Source organism: Cryptomeria japonica, chromosome 11 (assembly GCF_030272615.1).
Source record: "Cryptomeria japonica chromosome 11, Sugi_1.0, whole genome shotgun sequence".
NCBI classification, from domain to species: Eukaryota; Viridiplantae; Streptophyta; class Pinopsida; order Cupressales; family Cupressaceae; genus Cryptomeria; species Cryptomeria japonica.
The window spans coordinates 256,815,272-256,830,781 of NC_081415.1; the positions used below are offsets into that span (position 1 = coordinate 256,815,272).

At 36.9% G+C, this 15,510-nt stretch overlaps 1 protein-coding gene across 1 annotated transcript; it reads left to right on the plus strand.

Moving 5' to 3' along the window:
• The first annotated feature begins 653 nt into the window (after positions 1-653).
• LOC131069683 (protein PAT1 homolog) lies at positions 654-14,323 on the plus strand. Its single transcript, XM_058005200.2, has 5 exons — positions 654-1,484; positions 4,404-4,558; positions 4,819-4,884; positions 10,950-11,019; positions 11,540-14,323. Exons 1-5 carry the CDS (start codon positions 1,394-1,396, stop codon positions 13,603-13,605), a joined length of 2,448 nt encoding a protein of 815 aa, XP_057861183.2. The 5' UTR covers positions 654-1,393; the 3' UTR covers positions 13,606-14,323.
• The last annotated feature ends 1,187 nt before the right edge of the window (positions 14,324-15,510 follow it).

Consider the following 15,510-nt stretch of genomic DNA (forward strand, 5'->3'; position numbering starts at 1 on the left):
CTCAAAATTAGTTTAGGGAATTGATTTCTCTACCCCTTGCTTCCTTACATTTGATGAGTGTAAGAAGTGCTGTTTTAATGTGCTAGATTCTCTATATTCTACACGAATTATGATTAGTCCCTAAATACAACTCCAAAAATTGCAAGTGAAACATTTTATGCTTAAGTCAATAAGGGGAATGTGATCTCAATTATAAAATTTCAATTTAAACTTTTGTTCCATTTCTATAAATTGTAGAATTGACCTAAGTCATTCCCACAACTTGTGAATATGAATCTAGATAAGAAATAGATAAGCAAATAATTAGAACTAGGTCCTCAAAATGAATGAAGATACTATAAATAAAACTTAAATTATGTACTAACTTTCAACATATATTTTGTCACATGTACATTTGTCATTATCTAAAGACAACAAGTCAAGATAAGCCTAAATAGAAAAAAGTACAAACTATACAAATTCCACATAACAAAATTAAAAAGATTTTTATAAAAACAGATACTAAAGTTTGCCAATAAAAATAAAAAACAATTTTATGGTCTCAATTAATGAATACAGAATTAATTAGTATTATAATTACTAAAGAAATAAAATGGACCCGAAAGATGGAATATACCACAAATATTTTGACAGCTCAATTAATTCACAAGCTTTAGCACTTCGATTATTGATGCCTTTCTTTTTGAGCAAGAAGAGCTCGGAAGAAAAGGATGACAAAGAAAAGAGAGTTTTAAAGATCCAATCATAATTAATTTTAAACAGTTAAATTTTTATGGAGGAGGAAGAAGAAAACCCCAAACGCCACAAATTCGTGAGGAATTGCACTGCAGATTGCGTGCAATAAGTCCGTTCCTGCTTCTCAGTCTACAGGTTTGTAAATTTTCGCTCCCCGGCCAGGTTTTGAGTATTTTTTAGAAACTCTAGGTCTCGGGTTCAAATCGCACAAAGTCGTGCCATCGTTTTAAAAGCAGAGCGGCATCCATTATTGTTTTTTTACGGAGGCGGCATAAATCTGGAGAGATTTGGGGTGTTTGAATTCTCCGTGCCGCCCATCTGACTGTGCCGCAGGCGTAGTGGGAGATTTAGGGTTTCGGTTGGTTTGGTTTAGTGATTTTCTTCTTTTTTTTTGTGAATATTGCAGCCGGGCTGCGTCTCCAAAGCTTCTTTCTATTGCTTTGTGAGAATATCTGAGGTTTTATAGCTGTCTACTGTTATTGCCTTAGGATTATTTTGTTGTGTATATCGAGGTCTTCCGTGCAAAATTTTGAAGGCTTTTTGTATTGGACGGGATTAGACTTGGTAGAAGGTGCTAGATCTCGGTTGAGGTTTTACAGATTATGCAAGGGTTAGTTTCTGAGGCTGAAGAGTTGTAGTCAGCTTATACTTTATTGACATGGATAACGTTCATGATACGGCACACGCTCAATCGACTGATTCTGCGGAGGATTCAAAAGATCTGGACACTTTTGAACAAACCCGCTCCGGTAAAATCTCGATCCTTTTATTTTCCAGGAAACTTATGAGCATTTTGATATTTATGTCTTCTTAATTGTTTTTTAAGAGAAAGTTACAATAATTTGGGCTTCTAACCTGACTTGTCATTTTTCTTTGTTTACTGAAGACATGTTTTATTAAATATCATTATTATAAGTAATTGAAGCTTTACCAGTGAACTATAATTGGATTCTTTTTTTCTTTTCCGTTTTGATATTATCTTAGTGTAAGACCAATTTCTATGAGTAGTCATATGTCTTACCAGCGAACATATTGGTAAAATGATCACATTGCAATGAGACCGACAAAGCACACAAGCATCCTAGAGAGAGTGAAAAACTGGTAAAATGACAAGGACACAAAGCTCACAAGCACCTTAGAGAGAGTGAAGATTCGAACACATCTTCCATTGCAAAGAATGGCAAAGCTATTAGTGCATGTAATGCTTTATAGGTCCTGCTCATCTCATGATTAGGTCCATTTCCTAATGACAATGCTTCTGTTTTGCGTATTGCTTTAGAGTCCCAATTGCCTCTTAATATGCCTGTTTGGAATGGCAAAACTTTTTTGTGCATGCAATGCCTTATAGGTCCCACTTCTCTCACATTTTATCCTATTTCCAATTCCAATTGGCAGAGGTTTTAATCCATGTAACCTTGCATGCCTTATACATTCCACTAGTGTTTTGGAAGGGCAAAGCTTTTTGTGCTTGCAATTTTCTGTAAATCCCACCTTTCTCACTATTAAATCTGTTTTAGATTGGCAAAACTTTTAGCGTATTAATGCCGTGTAAGTCCTTCATTCACAATTATTTATCAATGTATAATAATCACACTCTAATGCTATTTATTTTTTTAAGTGAATCTAAACTTTTAGAAGGCACGCTTTTGTTTTATTTTAATATAATTATTTCGGTAGAATCCTGGCCTTTAAACCACCTGAGAGGGATACCTCTGGCGTAGACCCTACCGCTGGTGTTATATTAAAATATTTTATTTATTGAATGCTGCTATTACTCTTTTACATTTTAGCATTATTTGTGATGATTTAAAGCTGTGACTCTGACATGGGAGTCTCATTATCGTCCCAATTGAGAAGTTTGCGTTTTGATTTATTCATTGTGCTGTGATATTTCTTACTTCTGTTTGCTTGTTTTTAAATTTTAACTGACTTTCAGGGCCACTCTACACTGGCTATAACGGTAAATTTATATCTATTGTAGTATAAAATAAACTATCTATCTTACAGGTTTCATATTCTAGAGTCAATTAGCCTCCAAGAACCCCCAAAAAGGCTTATGTAAGTGGCTGTTAAGCCCATCTTTCATTCTTACTGTGTCACTTTGTTATTTGTATATATGAACGAGCTGGATTGTCTGTTAGAGACTAAAATAATTACAGGGAGAAAACATTCGTGAAAGATGGTTGTGCTGTTGTTTTGTAGACAATATTTTTTTTCCTGATTGAAAATGGGACATACAGCATATTGAAATATTCATGATTACCATATAGCAGGAATGTTTGGAATGATGGTATGCATGTTGCTTGACTTTCTTGTCATGATTATGAACTTTTAAGATTTGAAATTGCATAAAGTTCAGATTCAATTTAGCCCCCCAAAACCCCAAAAAGATTTTATTTACATGGCTGTTAAGTCCATCTTTCATTCTTACTGTGCCAAATTGTTATTTTTATATATGAATGAGCTGGCTGCAATTAACCCAGCCAAAATTAACTGTGAGAGACTAAAAAAAATACATGGAGAAAACTTTGTGAGAGATGATTGTGCTTTTTGTTTTGTAGACAATATTTTTTTCCCGAGTCAAAATGGGACATGCAGTGTATTGGAGTGTTTACGATTACATCATATGGCAGAACTGTTGGAATGATTCCATGCATTCTATTTGACTTGTCATAGACATGGACATTGAGGACTTGAAAATCCATAAAACGTCAGAAGCCAGAGATTTATTCCAGTCTCTGGGCATAATTTTAAAGCAAATTTGAGTCCTTATTTTATCTCCTGCATTCTGTAGAAATTTCTGCAATCACTAAAGAGTTGTCCCATATTGCCTTGAAATTCGATAAAAAACTTGTATTGTTTTCGGATGTAGAAGATTAGAATTTTGTAATGGATATCAAATTTTCTTTTTCATGAACCATTTAGCTTTATAATTATGATACAGATGGGTAACAGTTTTGAAGCATAGAGCATGTTACCCTGTTTTGTAATTCACTATCTTGATAGAGAATGTGATCACATTATGTTCGTTTTTACTTTTCTTTGACTTTTTCATATAATATTTTACGCTACTATGCTGCAAATTCTAGAAAGTAAGCTTGAATGCATAGAATTTTACGTCTTCTTATATATTATGAGAGACATTTGAGTTCCTGCTGTGCGACAAAAATAGTATAGCAGTATCTTTCTCTGATAGGGATGCAGTATTAACTTAATTTTAGAATGTGGCAATAGGCCCAGGAAGGATTGGGCACTGTAGTAAGTAAGCACATGCATTTTCCTCGGAATTTGTAATTGTAACATTTGTTTTTCTAAAATATATACTGTGTGATTTATTTTCCTGTATTTGGGACACCCGAAATAACATGTTTTCAACGCATGGCTATGATGGGAAGTTGAAAACTTGCAAAAATGAGGCTATCTTAGGTGCATCAATTGGTATTTAAGGAATAATGAAGAACATTATCAGATTTTGTTTTGGGATTTCTAATGCTAGTGTAAAATGTGAAATGAGTTATATATGAGTCTGAAAAGGGTGCTGCAGAAGTTGTTTGTCCACAAAGTGACAATTTTGCATATTCTAAGAGGATTTCAATTCGAGGTGTAATTTATATTAGTTCTTTCATCTCCCCTCCTATATCTAAGTTTTATGTATTATGACCATGCAGCTATTGCAAGGTTTGATGCATCACAATATGCCTTTTTTGGGAAGGAGGTTACTCAGGAGGTTGAACTAGGAGGTTTGGAAGAAGAAGATGAGACCAGCCAACTGGGTGTACTTGATGATGATGGGTTGTCCTCAGTTTGTGACAGGGATGAGGAGGTGATTAAAATATTTTGTTGATTATAGATTTCTGTTAACATCAAATTGTTGTTTGGTCCAAAGTATAATGGCTGTAATTGATTTCTACCCATTTGTTATATTTTGTAGTATTTGGATTCTTTTATAACTATTGCTGATAAGGCAATTGAAAATAATGTTTTCATTATAGACACAAATTGAAATACTGAAACATGTTTCACGAAATCTACTCTCTTTCCAATCTCTTGCAAAGAATCCAACAATTATTCCGAATGTGGCAGAATGAACAGTCTGAGGTTCTATCTGAAGCTGATGATATGTCTGAGCTGTCAAGTTCCTTCACAAAGGTTAGTGTTTCTTTGAAGCCTAGCAAATGGAATTAATAATTGTTATAAAATTCTTTCCACTGGGTTTATAAAATATTTTAGGTCTTTTCTGTTTCAAAGTTTCTTATCGTGAATTATTTGTGGCAAGATACAACATGAACAGTTTTTATGTTAAGAATTGAGTTAATTAAGACGTGCAATAGCATACTAGCTAAAATTAGTGAGGTCATAAATGTATCTTGTATCTTCTATTTCTACTTAATAAGAGATGTGTGGACAAAAGTGAAAGTTATATCTTACAAGGTAAGCACAAATTTTAATAAGTAACATGCAAGGAAAGGTTACTGTAAGATGGAAGTGATCACTGAAAGGGGAGGATTAGATAGCCTAAATGACAGGAAAATTTGAGTCTCAGTAGACGTCAGAAGTTGATCATATATATTGATTTTAAGCTATGGTCCTGATACAGGGATGGGTAGGCTGTCATGACATTATTTCCCCCCCTCCCCGGTATGGGTTCAGGGTTTATGTATGCTGGTATGGCATTATTTTTTTACCCCCAGGTATAGGTTTGTATATATATAAAAATTATAGAAACAGTCAGCGAGTCTCATGATTGCCAATAAACAAAATATCTATGCCCCAAGTTTCAGGGACGGGGATGGGTTGAAAGATACCTAGCCAATTCTGAACTAACTTTTAACCAAATGTCAAAAGATTGAACTCAGATCGAAACAGAGTTCTCAGGCAGCCAACATATATTTATTAATTCCCAGCAAATACTTAAACATACATACTCAGAATATATATTATTTTCAGAATATATGTCTGTCCTAGGATCAACAGTTTTTATACATTTAATATGGCCACAACTAGAATGATTATTAGACTGTGCATAGAGTATTCAAGACATACAAAACATACTGTTTGACCTGATGTGCATGGCTCCAGGCAGTGTGAGTGAATTGGATTGGATCGCTACAGCCGTCTTATCTTACTTATGAACTCCATGAAAGATCCACTATCACACCTGTTGAGACATGGACCAGCTAGGACTTGAACCTAGGACCTTCCATACGCTGCTGGAGTGCTCTACCACTGAGCTAGTGGCCCCTCTTGGAGCAGTCCATCGTTGGTTTGGGTGTGGCTTATTTCCAACACCAACACCCCCCCTTAAGCCACACCTCTCGTGTGCTTGGGGCTCCTAGCCTGGACCTGGCTCTGATACCATGTTGAGACATGGAGTAGCGAGGACTCGAACCTAGGACCTTCCATACGCTGCTGGAGTGCTCTACCAGTGAGCTAGTGGCCCCTCTTGGACCAGTCCATCGTTGGTCTGGGTGTGACTTATTTCCAACACCAACAACACCTACCCAGTTTAGTCTGTAAGCATTGAAGTAGGCTCAGCAGCAATGAATTTCTGTCAACTGGATTGTTGGTGCTCTTGGAATCAAGTGCGCCCTCAAACAATCTGCTCCAGCTCTTAGTGCCGGGCTCCAATGGAATGGTGCCACTAACATGTGCAGACTCTTCCCCCTACTTGCAGCGTGTCTAATCTCGAGACCCCTGGTAACTGGTGCAGGTAACATGGAATTCTGGTCTTCTCTCTATATATTGCTGGTCTTGCGAATTGGCTTGTGTCTATTCTGATTCACCTTGACAATTATGATCTCCGTTTCCCTCTTCACCTGCAAGGATTAACATCTAAGTTTACGGGTTTGTGGGTTTTAGGCCCCTAACACGGACCGGGTCCGCGTGGGTCTGGGTTCGTGCCTGGGTCCGGCCAGGGTTTACCCCAGGGGCCCTGGGTTCCCTGTGGATTCGTCTGCGGGGTTCATGGGTTTTAGGCCCCTAAAACCGACCGGGTTCGTGCCTGGTCCAGCCAGGGTTCATCCCAGGGGCCCTGGGTTCCCTGTGGGTTCGTGTTCACGATTCCACAGGGAACCCAGGGTCCCTGGTGTAAACCCTGGCCGGACCCGGGCGAACCCAGGCGCGAACCCGGGTGAACCCAGGCGACCAGCTGGGTTTAAGTCACATCAAAGTGGACTTTTAACATTAATTTTTTTTTTGCATTTGGCATTGATCAATGATTGCATACTGTTAAATGTATTTAGATTTGTAATTTTGTATATTTCTTTAAATTTTTGCATATAATATATATATATATATATATATATATATATATATATATATATATATATATATATGCATTTTTTTTTTAATACATGTACGGACGAGGACGAACCCAACTCATTAACTCCAAAGGCAAAAGAATTTTTTCCCAAACCCACAAACTGGGTTTGCGTTGTCGAACCCACTTCCGAACCTGAACTGGTAACTTAGATTAACATATATGATTCTGGGTGTATTGAAGCAGAGATAGCTTAAACTATACTTAATCAGGGAAGGGATTTCGTCCTTACCCTGCAGTAGGTTATAAGGGGTGTCCTCCCAATACACCTGCATGTACTCAGGCAGAGAAAATATATTCCAAGCATAGCTCCAATGAGACTCAGTGCCCACCTTTGTGGACTTCCTGTGCCATGTTAGACATCACCGACCCTGAGTGTGCCAAGACATATTATTTATTAAATTAAAACTAATTAAGTTGGCCTAAAGTCAACATAGGGAATTTAAATAATTTCATTTGTTTAAAATTCTCAATTGATTAAAACCGATTAAGCAAACAGAAAGAAGGGGTGTTGAAGAACACCGCCGGGCCCTCAAATCAGGAACATCACATGCCAGGTTGTTGTTCTGTCCTTCATACACTGGAAGTGGCCCCAAATCTGTAACATAGAGAAAGAAATAAGTCACTGTTGAAACTTCTAATATACTGCTTATAAAGCCAAGAAGGAATTATTTGCAGGGCAAGAAATTTTAAATGTTGGTATGGACCAGCTTATGAAGTTATATCCTCCCATTGACTAAAGAAATTTTATTAAGTATTTGTAGCTGTTTGCCAGAGACATTAATAGATATAATATGAACATATGCTACCCCTCTTGATTTCCCAAGCATTTCTTTCCATTCATACTTCGTAATTTGTAGCTTTCTGCATAGATATATGTGAACAAAAGACCATAATTCATTTCTATGACCAAAGGCTGAATTGATGAAGTGAATAAATGACTGGTGTAATGGCAGCTATTTTTTTATGCTCTTTATTCACTGTTCATTGTTCCACTACCCCGAGACTCTTACAAGTACCAGGGTTAGATCAAAATTCTGGAAGTCACCTGTGACACCTCTTGTACATCTGGGAGGCCCCCATTGCCTCTCAACTCTACTATCGTACTGATTACCATCTATAATTTTTGTGCATTGGTTGCCTCTTTTTTTTCAGAATTTCTTTTCTACCCTCTTTTCTAATGCCTTTAAAGTCCTGTAAAATAAAAATTAAAAATTCATCTTGATCAGCTAAATTATCTTATTGTAGAGGATTTCAATCCTAAAGTTTTGCTGTTCGCGGTGAAGGATTTAATTCTTCTTTTGTACCTTGAGCTATTGACTGCATGATTGACATTGGTGAATCACCATATTCATTTTGATATTGAGACATTTTATAGCTTATGATATTGCTATTAGGGTTCAACTGTGTAGTTTTTGAGTCAAACTCATTGACCCATGTTTGACGAGTAGTGGTTCACAAGAACTCATTTTATACCTATAGCTTAGTTTGGAAATTATCTCCATTTTCTCTTTTTCTTTTTCTGGAATCGGAGATCCTGTTTCTGGAACAACATTATTACTGCAAGTGGTATCCGACACCATCAAAACTGTTCTTTTTACTACTATCTAATATTGAAAATGTGAAAGAAATTGTGATAACTCACAAGCAATTGGCAGTTTGGGGGTTCAGTGATCCAATCTGAAATGGATCAGTGATTTTATTTTGTACTCAGGCACAAATCATGGGGAACCAAAAATAGGCAAAATGCCACAATTTTATCCAAAATTACCTTAGTTGCCAGTTCGGATTCGGATTCTGGTTCAAGATTTGAGTTTGCAAATTCGTTCAATTTTTTTTTGGGGTGGGTTTGGGTTCGCTTTGGGTTCGTCTGTAAAAACACACACACACACACACACATATATATATAGCAGCAAGTAAATTCATAATACAACACTGTCGAGGGTCAACTATGCTAATAGACTAATAGTAAAGTAACATAGCAAAATACACCACCATATATATTAATGTTTTAGTCCAAATGGCAAATAACATTGCAAAATGCCAAAATACACCACCATATCAATGTTTAAGTTAAAAAATAATAATGTCAACATTAACAATCAGCCATCACTGATCAAAAGAGGCAAAAAGAAAATTAAAAAAATGTCAAATCACCCAAATTCGGCCCGGTTTCTGCCGCTGGAATCAATATTCTCTTGAAATTCGGCAAAATTCGCCCTGGGATCTCAGCAAACCTACAGGGTAAAATACGAACCCTGGACGAATTTTCAGAGAAGTTTGTGCAAACCAGAATTTGCAGAGAATCAAACCAGGACTTAGGGATTTTGTAGAAGAATCTAGTAACTTAGAAAATTACAATTTAATTATGATTTAATCAGAAATTGTGAATGAATCCCTATGTTATCTGTAAAATTTGCAATTTAATCATGATTTGACATGAAATTAAATATAATCATGATTTGACTTGAAATTTAATAAAAAGATTTTTTTCTTTATTTTTAGTGGAATTTTTTACCATTTTTAATTCCCTGATCTTTCCCCATTTTTTCCTGATTAAAATTTGATTAACTGAAAAATTCTATATCTTTTGTTTTATTGACTTGGAACCGTCTTTAACTGGAAGAGAAGTTGGAGCCATGTATTTTTAATGGCTAGAAGTTGTTATTCTTGTAAATTGATGAAATCTTCAAAAGCCTCATTTTTAATTTGCTTAATTCTTCTCGGGCTTGGGCCATTGGTTTCTTTGGTTAGTCTTTTTATGGATGGGACTCATGGCAGCAGTAGAACCAATGAGGGGTTGGGCAAGAGGGCAGGCACATACAAGATGATTTTTTGAATCCAGATACCTGATAAAGAAACTTGTAAAGTTCCAAATTGACACACTCTCTCACAAGTAGCCAGGGCTTTCCTTAATGTTTCCCAGGCAATATGTACGACATTTCCAATGATTTTCTCTTTTCTTCAAAATTGGGGAATTGTGAAAAATGATTAGTAAATTATAAAGATGAAGTGTTTCGACATTGTTTTTCTATGTCTGGATTTATTCTTGGAGTCTGGGGACACTTAAAGGTTGGAGTTGAAGCAAAACTCCGGGTTGCCAGTTAAAAGGGAATCCTTGTGCTCTTGGGAGCCTAAAATTGCTAAATTTGAACCCTTAGGTACCCAGGAATCTTATATCCGTTTTGCTAAACAATTGCAGATATGAGCTTCAAAGATATTTAATTTTTATAACGCATCTTTTGTCCAAGTTAAATATTGTAGAAGCAGGAAGCAGGAAGCAGTAATACTGGCTGCAGCATCCCTGTAGGAGTGATGGTGCCAAGGCTTTATGGCACACGTTTTATTGAAATTTTTGATAAATATTTGACAATTAATTTTTGTTGTTGGGTTTGAAATGCAACAATCGATTGAAAAAATGAAACATATCTCAATCACTCTCTAGATGGCAAAGACAATGGTCTAAAAGTTAATATTTGTTCAACCCCTTCTATTGATGTCTTTTTAATGTAGCTCAATTAAATCGTATGGTTGAATTGTTGAAGACTTTTATAATGCTTGATTGCTTAGCAACAAGAGCTTCTTAAATTTATTGTATCCTTGTGAAAAGGAATTTCTTTTATTTTACTTCTATGACAAATTGCAGTTCTTCTTTGCTAATATCTATTTAGTTTTTTGTAATTTACATTGTTCATAGAGATTAAACTTAGTGTTGAGGGCACATCTTTTGTTCCAAGTTAGTGTTGACGACATATCTTTTGTTCTAAAGTAAGTTTTAAGGGTATGTCATGTGACACTAAATTAGGTGATCTGAGAAGAGACTATCAGCTCTGTATGTTTCTTTATATTTGTTCTTTTTGTGCTCACTTTTTTAAACGAGATTCTTGTCATGTAGATGAACAGGGTATCTGGAGAAACAAGTCTCCATGGAAGTTTAGGAGATTCGGGACTTGAAAGCAGGAAATGTGAGTATATGTTCTCTTAATATTCTGAACAGGAAAGAACCACACGTGCATGATAATATGAAAGACATTTGCAAAGCCTTGAATGGTAAAACCCAGAATGTTATGTTCTGAGGTCAGAATAATATCTCTATGGGAATTTGTGCTTGTGAGCTAGATGGGACTAGCATTTATTCATGTAGATTGATTCCATTATGATGCCTTATCTGTTCTTTGCAGACTTTTACGCGTTGATATGTTTTTGTTTTTGTTATTGTTATCGTTGTGTAATGAAGTCTATTTAGGCTTCTTCGTCACTGGATTAAATGTGTCTCTTCAATGTTAGCCATATTGTAGCCAAAGGTCTTGCTTCAGAAGCGAGAAAATCCTTCTTATCTTCTCCTTGCCTTATTATCTATCAGTGTAGCAAACAATATTCTAGTGCCCTGTACATCCAGTTTAAAATCAATTATTTGATTGCTTTGATAAATGTTACAAGCAGACGCCTGTTTAAATTTTCTTTTGTGATTCAAATCTGATGCAGATACCTCAGCCCCAGAATGGCTGCGGGAGACAGAGATTTCCAACTGGTTGGATCCACAGATATTGGATGCAGAGATTGACAAAGAAGGAAATAAATGGTGGCAGCCACAACCACCGTCCCCTGCACCAGAGCCTAAACCATTGTACCGGCATTCATCATATCCTCCCCCAGCATGGTCAGGAGATCCAAGTTTTCCTCCATCTTTCAATTCATATCCTCCACCAAGGTCACATGCTTTACAAAATCAGCTGCGACACAGGTCATCGCCAGGACAAGCATCACAGGTCTCTTTGCCTGGCTCACCTCACATCTCACATTTTCCTGGACCCCAGCCTCATTTGGGAGCAATTTTGCCTAATATGATGCCGTTTGGAGGAGGGGTATCTCAATTCAATGCTTCAGCCCATGTTATTGGTGCACGACCTCCACAAGGTCTCTGGTTGAATCAACCTAACATGCGCCCAGGAGGTCCAACAGGGATGATACCTAACATGATGCATCAGCAAATGCCCCAGGCATTGCTGCAGCAGCAGCAGCAGCAGCGGTTTCAGGCAATGCAAGGTGTACCTCATTTTCCACCCATACAAACACAAGTGTTTAATTCCCATCCCTCTTCCCCTTCCATGATGCACAAATTTGGTGAAACTCTCTTGGCTGGGGATTTCAGGGATCCACGCAGTAGCAAGTCCCAACAACGTGGAAGGCAAAATCAGCGAAACTATCAACATAATTCAGAGGCAAATAGTCAATCAAGCAGGATTAACAGTGGCTGGCCACAGTTCAGATCAAAATATATGTCTGCAGAAGAAATTGAAACCATTGTACGAATGCAACTTACCGCTACTCATAGCAATGATCCATATGTAGATGATTATTATCATCAGGCTGTGCAAGCTAAGAAAGCTGTAAATTCTCGAGGGAAAAGTCAGTTTGCACCTTCTTATCTACGGGATTTACCTTCACGCACAAAAGCTGCTGCAGAGCCACATGCATTCCTTCAGGTAGATGCACTTGGAAGAGTACCATTTTCTTCTATTCGTAGACCTCGTCCACTACTGGAAGTGGACACACCTTCCACACCCAATGCATCGGGTGATAACATAAGTGAACCAAAGTTGAGCGAGAGGCCCCTTGAACAGGAGCCAATGCTGGCAGCCAGGATTGTTATAGAGGATGGACTGTGCCTCCTCCTTGATGTTGATGATATTGATAGACTTTTGCAAGTATCTCCACCTCAAGATGGTGGGGTCCAATTAAAAAGAAGGCGACAGATTTTATTGGAAGGCTTAGCTGCATCTTTGCAATTAGTTGATCCTCTTGGATCAGATAAAAGTGGTCATTCAATTGGGTTAGCACCAAAGGATGACTTTGTCTTTTTACGTTTGGTTTCTCTTCCCAAGGGTAGGAAACTTTTGTCAAAATACCTGCAGCTTCTGACACCTGGAAATGAACTTGCACGAATTGTTTCTATGGCTGTTTTCCGTCATTTGCGTTTCTTGTTTGGTGGCTTACCTGCAGACTCCAGTGCTTCTGCAACTACAACATCTCTTGCTAGGACTGTTGCTGTGTGCGTTGACACCATGGATTTAAGTTCCCTTAGTGCTTGCTTAGCAGCAGTAGTTTGTTCTTCAGAGCAACCACCACTTCGTCCTCTTGGCAGTTCTGCTGGTGACGGTGCATCTGTCATTCTAAAGTCTGTTCTAGAAAGAGCTACTGAACTCTTGACAGATCCCCGTGCTCCACAGTCTAGATCAAATAGAAATCTTTGGCAGGCATCTTTTGATGCTTTTTTTGGTGTACTCACAAAGTATTGTACAAATAAATATGACAGTATCACCCAGTCTCTGATTTTGACATCAGGAAACACAGCTGCAATTAGTTCAGTTGCAGCTATTGCCATGAGCAAGGAGATGCCTGTGGAACTTCTGAGGGCTAGTCTTCCTCACACCAATGAGCAGCAACGCAAACTTCTTCTGGATTTTGCTCAAAGATCAGTGCCAATAGGTGGCTTCAACTCTCAGAGTGGTGGTGGTGGGCATGTGAGTACTGCATCAGTCCCTGGTTGATCATGCGTGAACTTGTAAAATTGTGTTGGTTCCCAATAAAGAGGCTGCTTTGAGGTGTGTATATTGGTTGCTCTTCTAGCACATTTTCATGGGGAGATGATTTTGGGGTATTTCACAACAACTTCACATAAAGAATTGATTTGTGTTTATGCTTCAGTAGATGTATAATTTAGTTATTGATTGAACCAGCCTGAACAATTACATTCAACTTGTAGACCAAATATATTCAGTGGAGAAGCTTGTCTGTTCAGAATGTATATGCCATGAAAATCTTGCATCTATGGTTACTAGGGAGAAACTGATAGCCACATGGTTTCCTCTACCATATGTGGTTATTGGCTATGGTCACCATTAGTTGGCATCGGAGTCCTGGCAATTTTTAAAAAAATTCCTGGTCAGAGAATTGCTGCTGTTGGAGCTGTGAACAATAAAATCTTGTCTTGCTTTACTAGAGTATGGCTTTATCCTAGGGCTCAAAATTTTCTTTTTTTGTTCAGTAGCTGTTGAATTTCAATCAATATTTATGGCTGGACTTTTTCTGGAGCCGGATTTTTGGGTGCTCTGCAATAAGTACAAGTTCAAAGGTTTAGGCATAAGTCAAATAGACATACATTTAGTTTTCATCTTCTAGGCATATATATGTTGATTGAATATTTTGAACTTTAAATTGTATGTTAATTTAACATTATCGGAAACAGGCAGTTGTACTTTAGAATCATTTCTGGGAAATTTCAGGGAGTAGGCCTAAAAGGTGTTTGCCAGCCTTAAATTGTAGATTTTGATGTCTAAACGTCTCTTATTGAGATTATGTTAGTCATAAGCACACTGAACTGTGTTCATTGCAAGTAGATGCTCTGAATCATTCCATTGGTTTGGGCTGACATTTCTTCGTTTTGTATGGTTAGCATATAATATACTCTTATCAATTATTTTATTTATATCTATCCCGTACATTGGGTTTTGGTGTATAATCTCTAAAAATTATTTGAGACTGCAAATAATAAGATGCTAGTTGCTAGAGCTCTCTTTCTCTCAATTGCAGACAAGAAAAACACTTAACAATGGCACCAGCTGATGTTTGTGCATAAAGCTTGAAAACTATGAACAAGCTGAAATTTTATTTTCAAACTCGTCCATAGCTCTTAAATAATATTATAATCATCTGCTACTTAGAAGGTGGTAGTAGCCAAAGCTCCCTTATCTGCCAATTGCAGACAAGAAAAACATATTGAAAGGAGACGGCTATTATTTTTTATAACAAAAACAACTTCCAATTTTTGTGATCAGAACACTAGTAATGCTACAAGCTAATGTTTATGCTCGAGTTAAAAACAAGTCAACAAGTTAAATTTTATTCTCAAATTGTTCCTTGGTTCTTAAATCATATTTTAGGTAAGTACTTGCTACCATCTGTGGTTCAGAGTCGTCCATATGCAAGGATGGCTTGTCGTTTAGGAGTATCATAGAAAAAGCAAAGGTGTTTCGTTCATGCACTCTGAGTTTATCTTACGGAAGGTTAGTAATCATTTCTTTTAATTATGGTAAGGCATTTTAATCAATTTGAAATAGCTATAAGAATATTGCACACGTTTATTATGTCTCTCTTAAAAGTTGAAATCTTGTCTTGTGTTCTTAGCTTATTGCAACTTCTTTCATTATCATAGGCAAGCCAAAGTGTTAAGAGTACAATTTAGTAAGTGCATGTCACATTGTTTTTATTCATCATTTTTGATATCCGAAATACTAATGGTAATACGGTATTTTTTTTTTTATATAGAAAATTGTTTTGTAGATTATATTAGTAATAATGAGAAACATATGTTTGAAGGTGTTAGTTTATTTACAGCTTAGAAATATAGCTTTGAAATTCATATAATATTCCGTGACATTTGAATTGTGTGTTTA

Coding starts and splice junctions, on each gene's coding strand:
- LOC131069683 (XM_058005200.2), top strand. CDS start 1,394: ATGGATAACGTTCATGATACGGCACACGCTCAATCGACTGATTCTGCG. Junction 4,885..10,949: donor TGTCAAGTTCCTTCACAAAG/GTTAGTGTTTCT, acceptor CTTGTCATGTAG/ATGAACAGGGTATCTGGAGA. Junction 11,020..11,539: donor GGGACTTGAAAGCAGGAAAT/GTGAGTATATGT, acceptor AATCTGATGCAG/ATACCTCAGCCCCAGAATGG.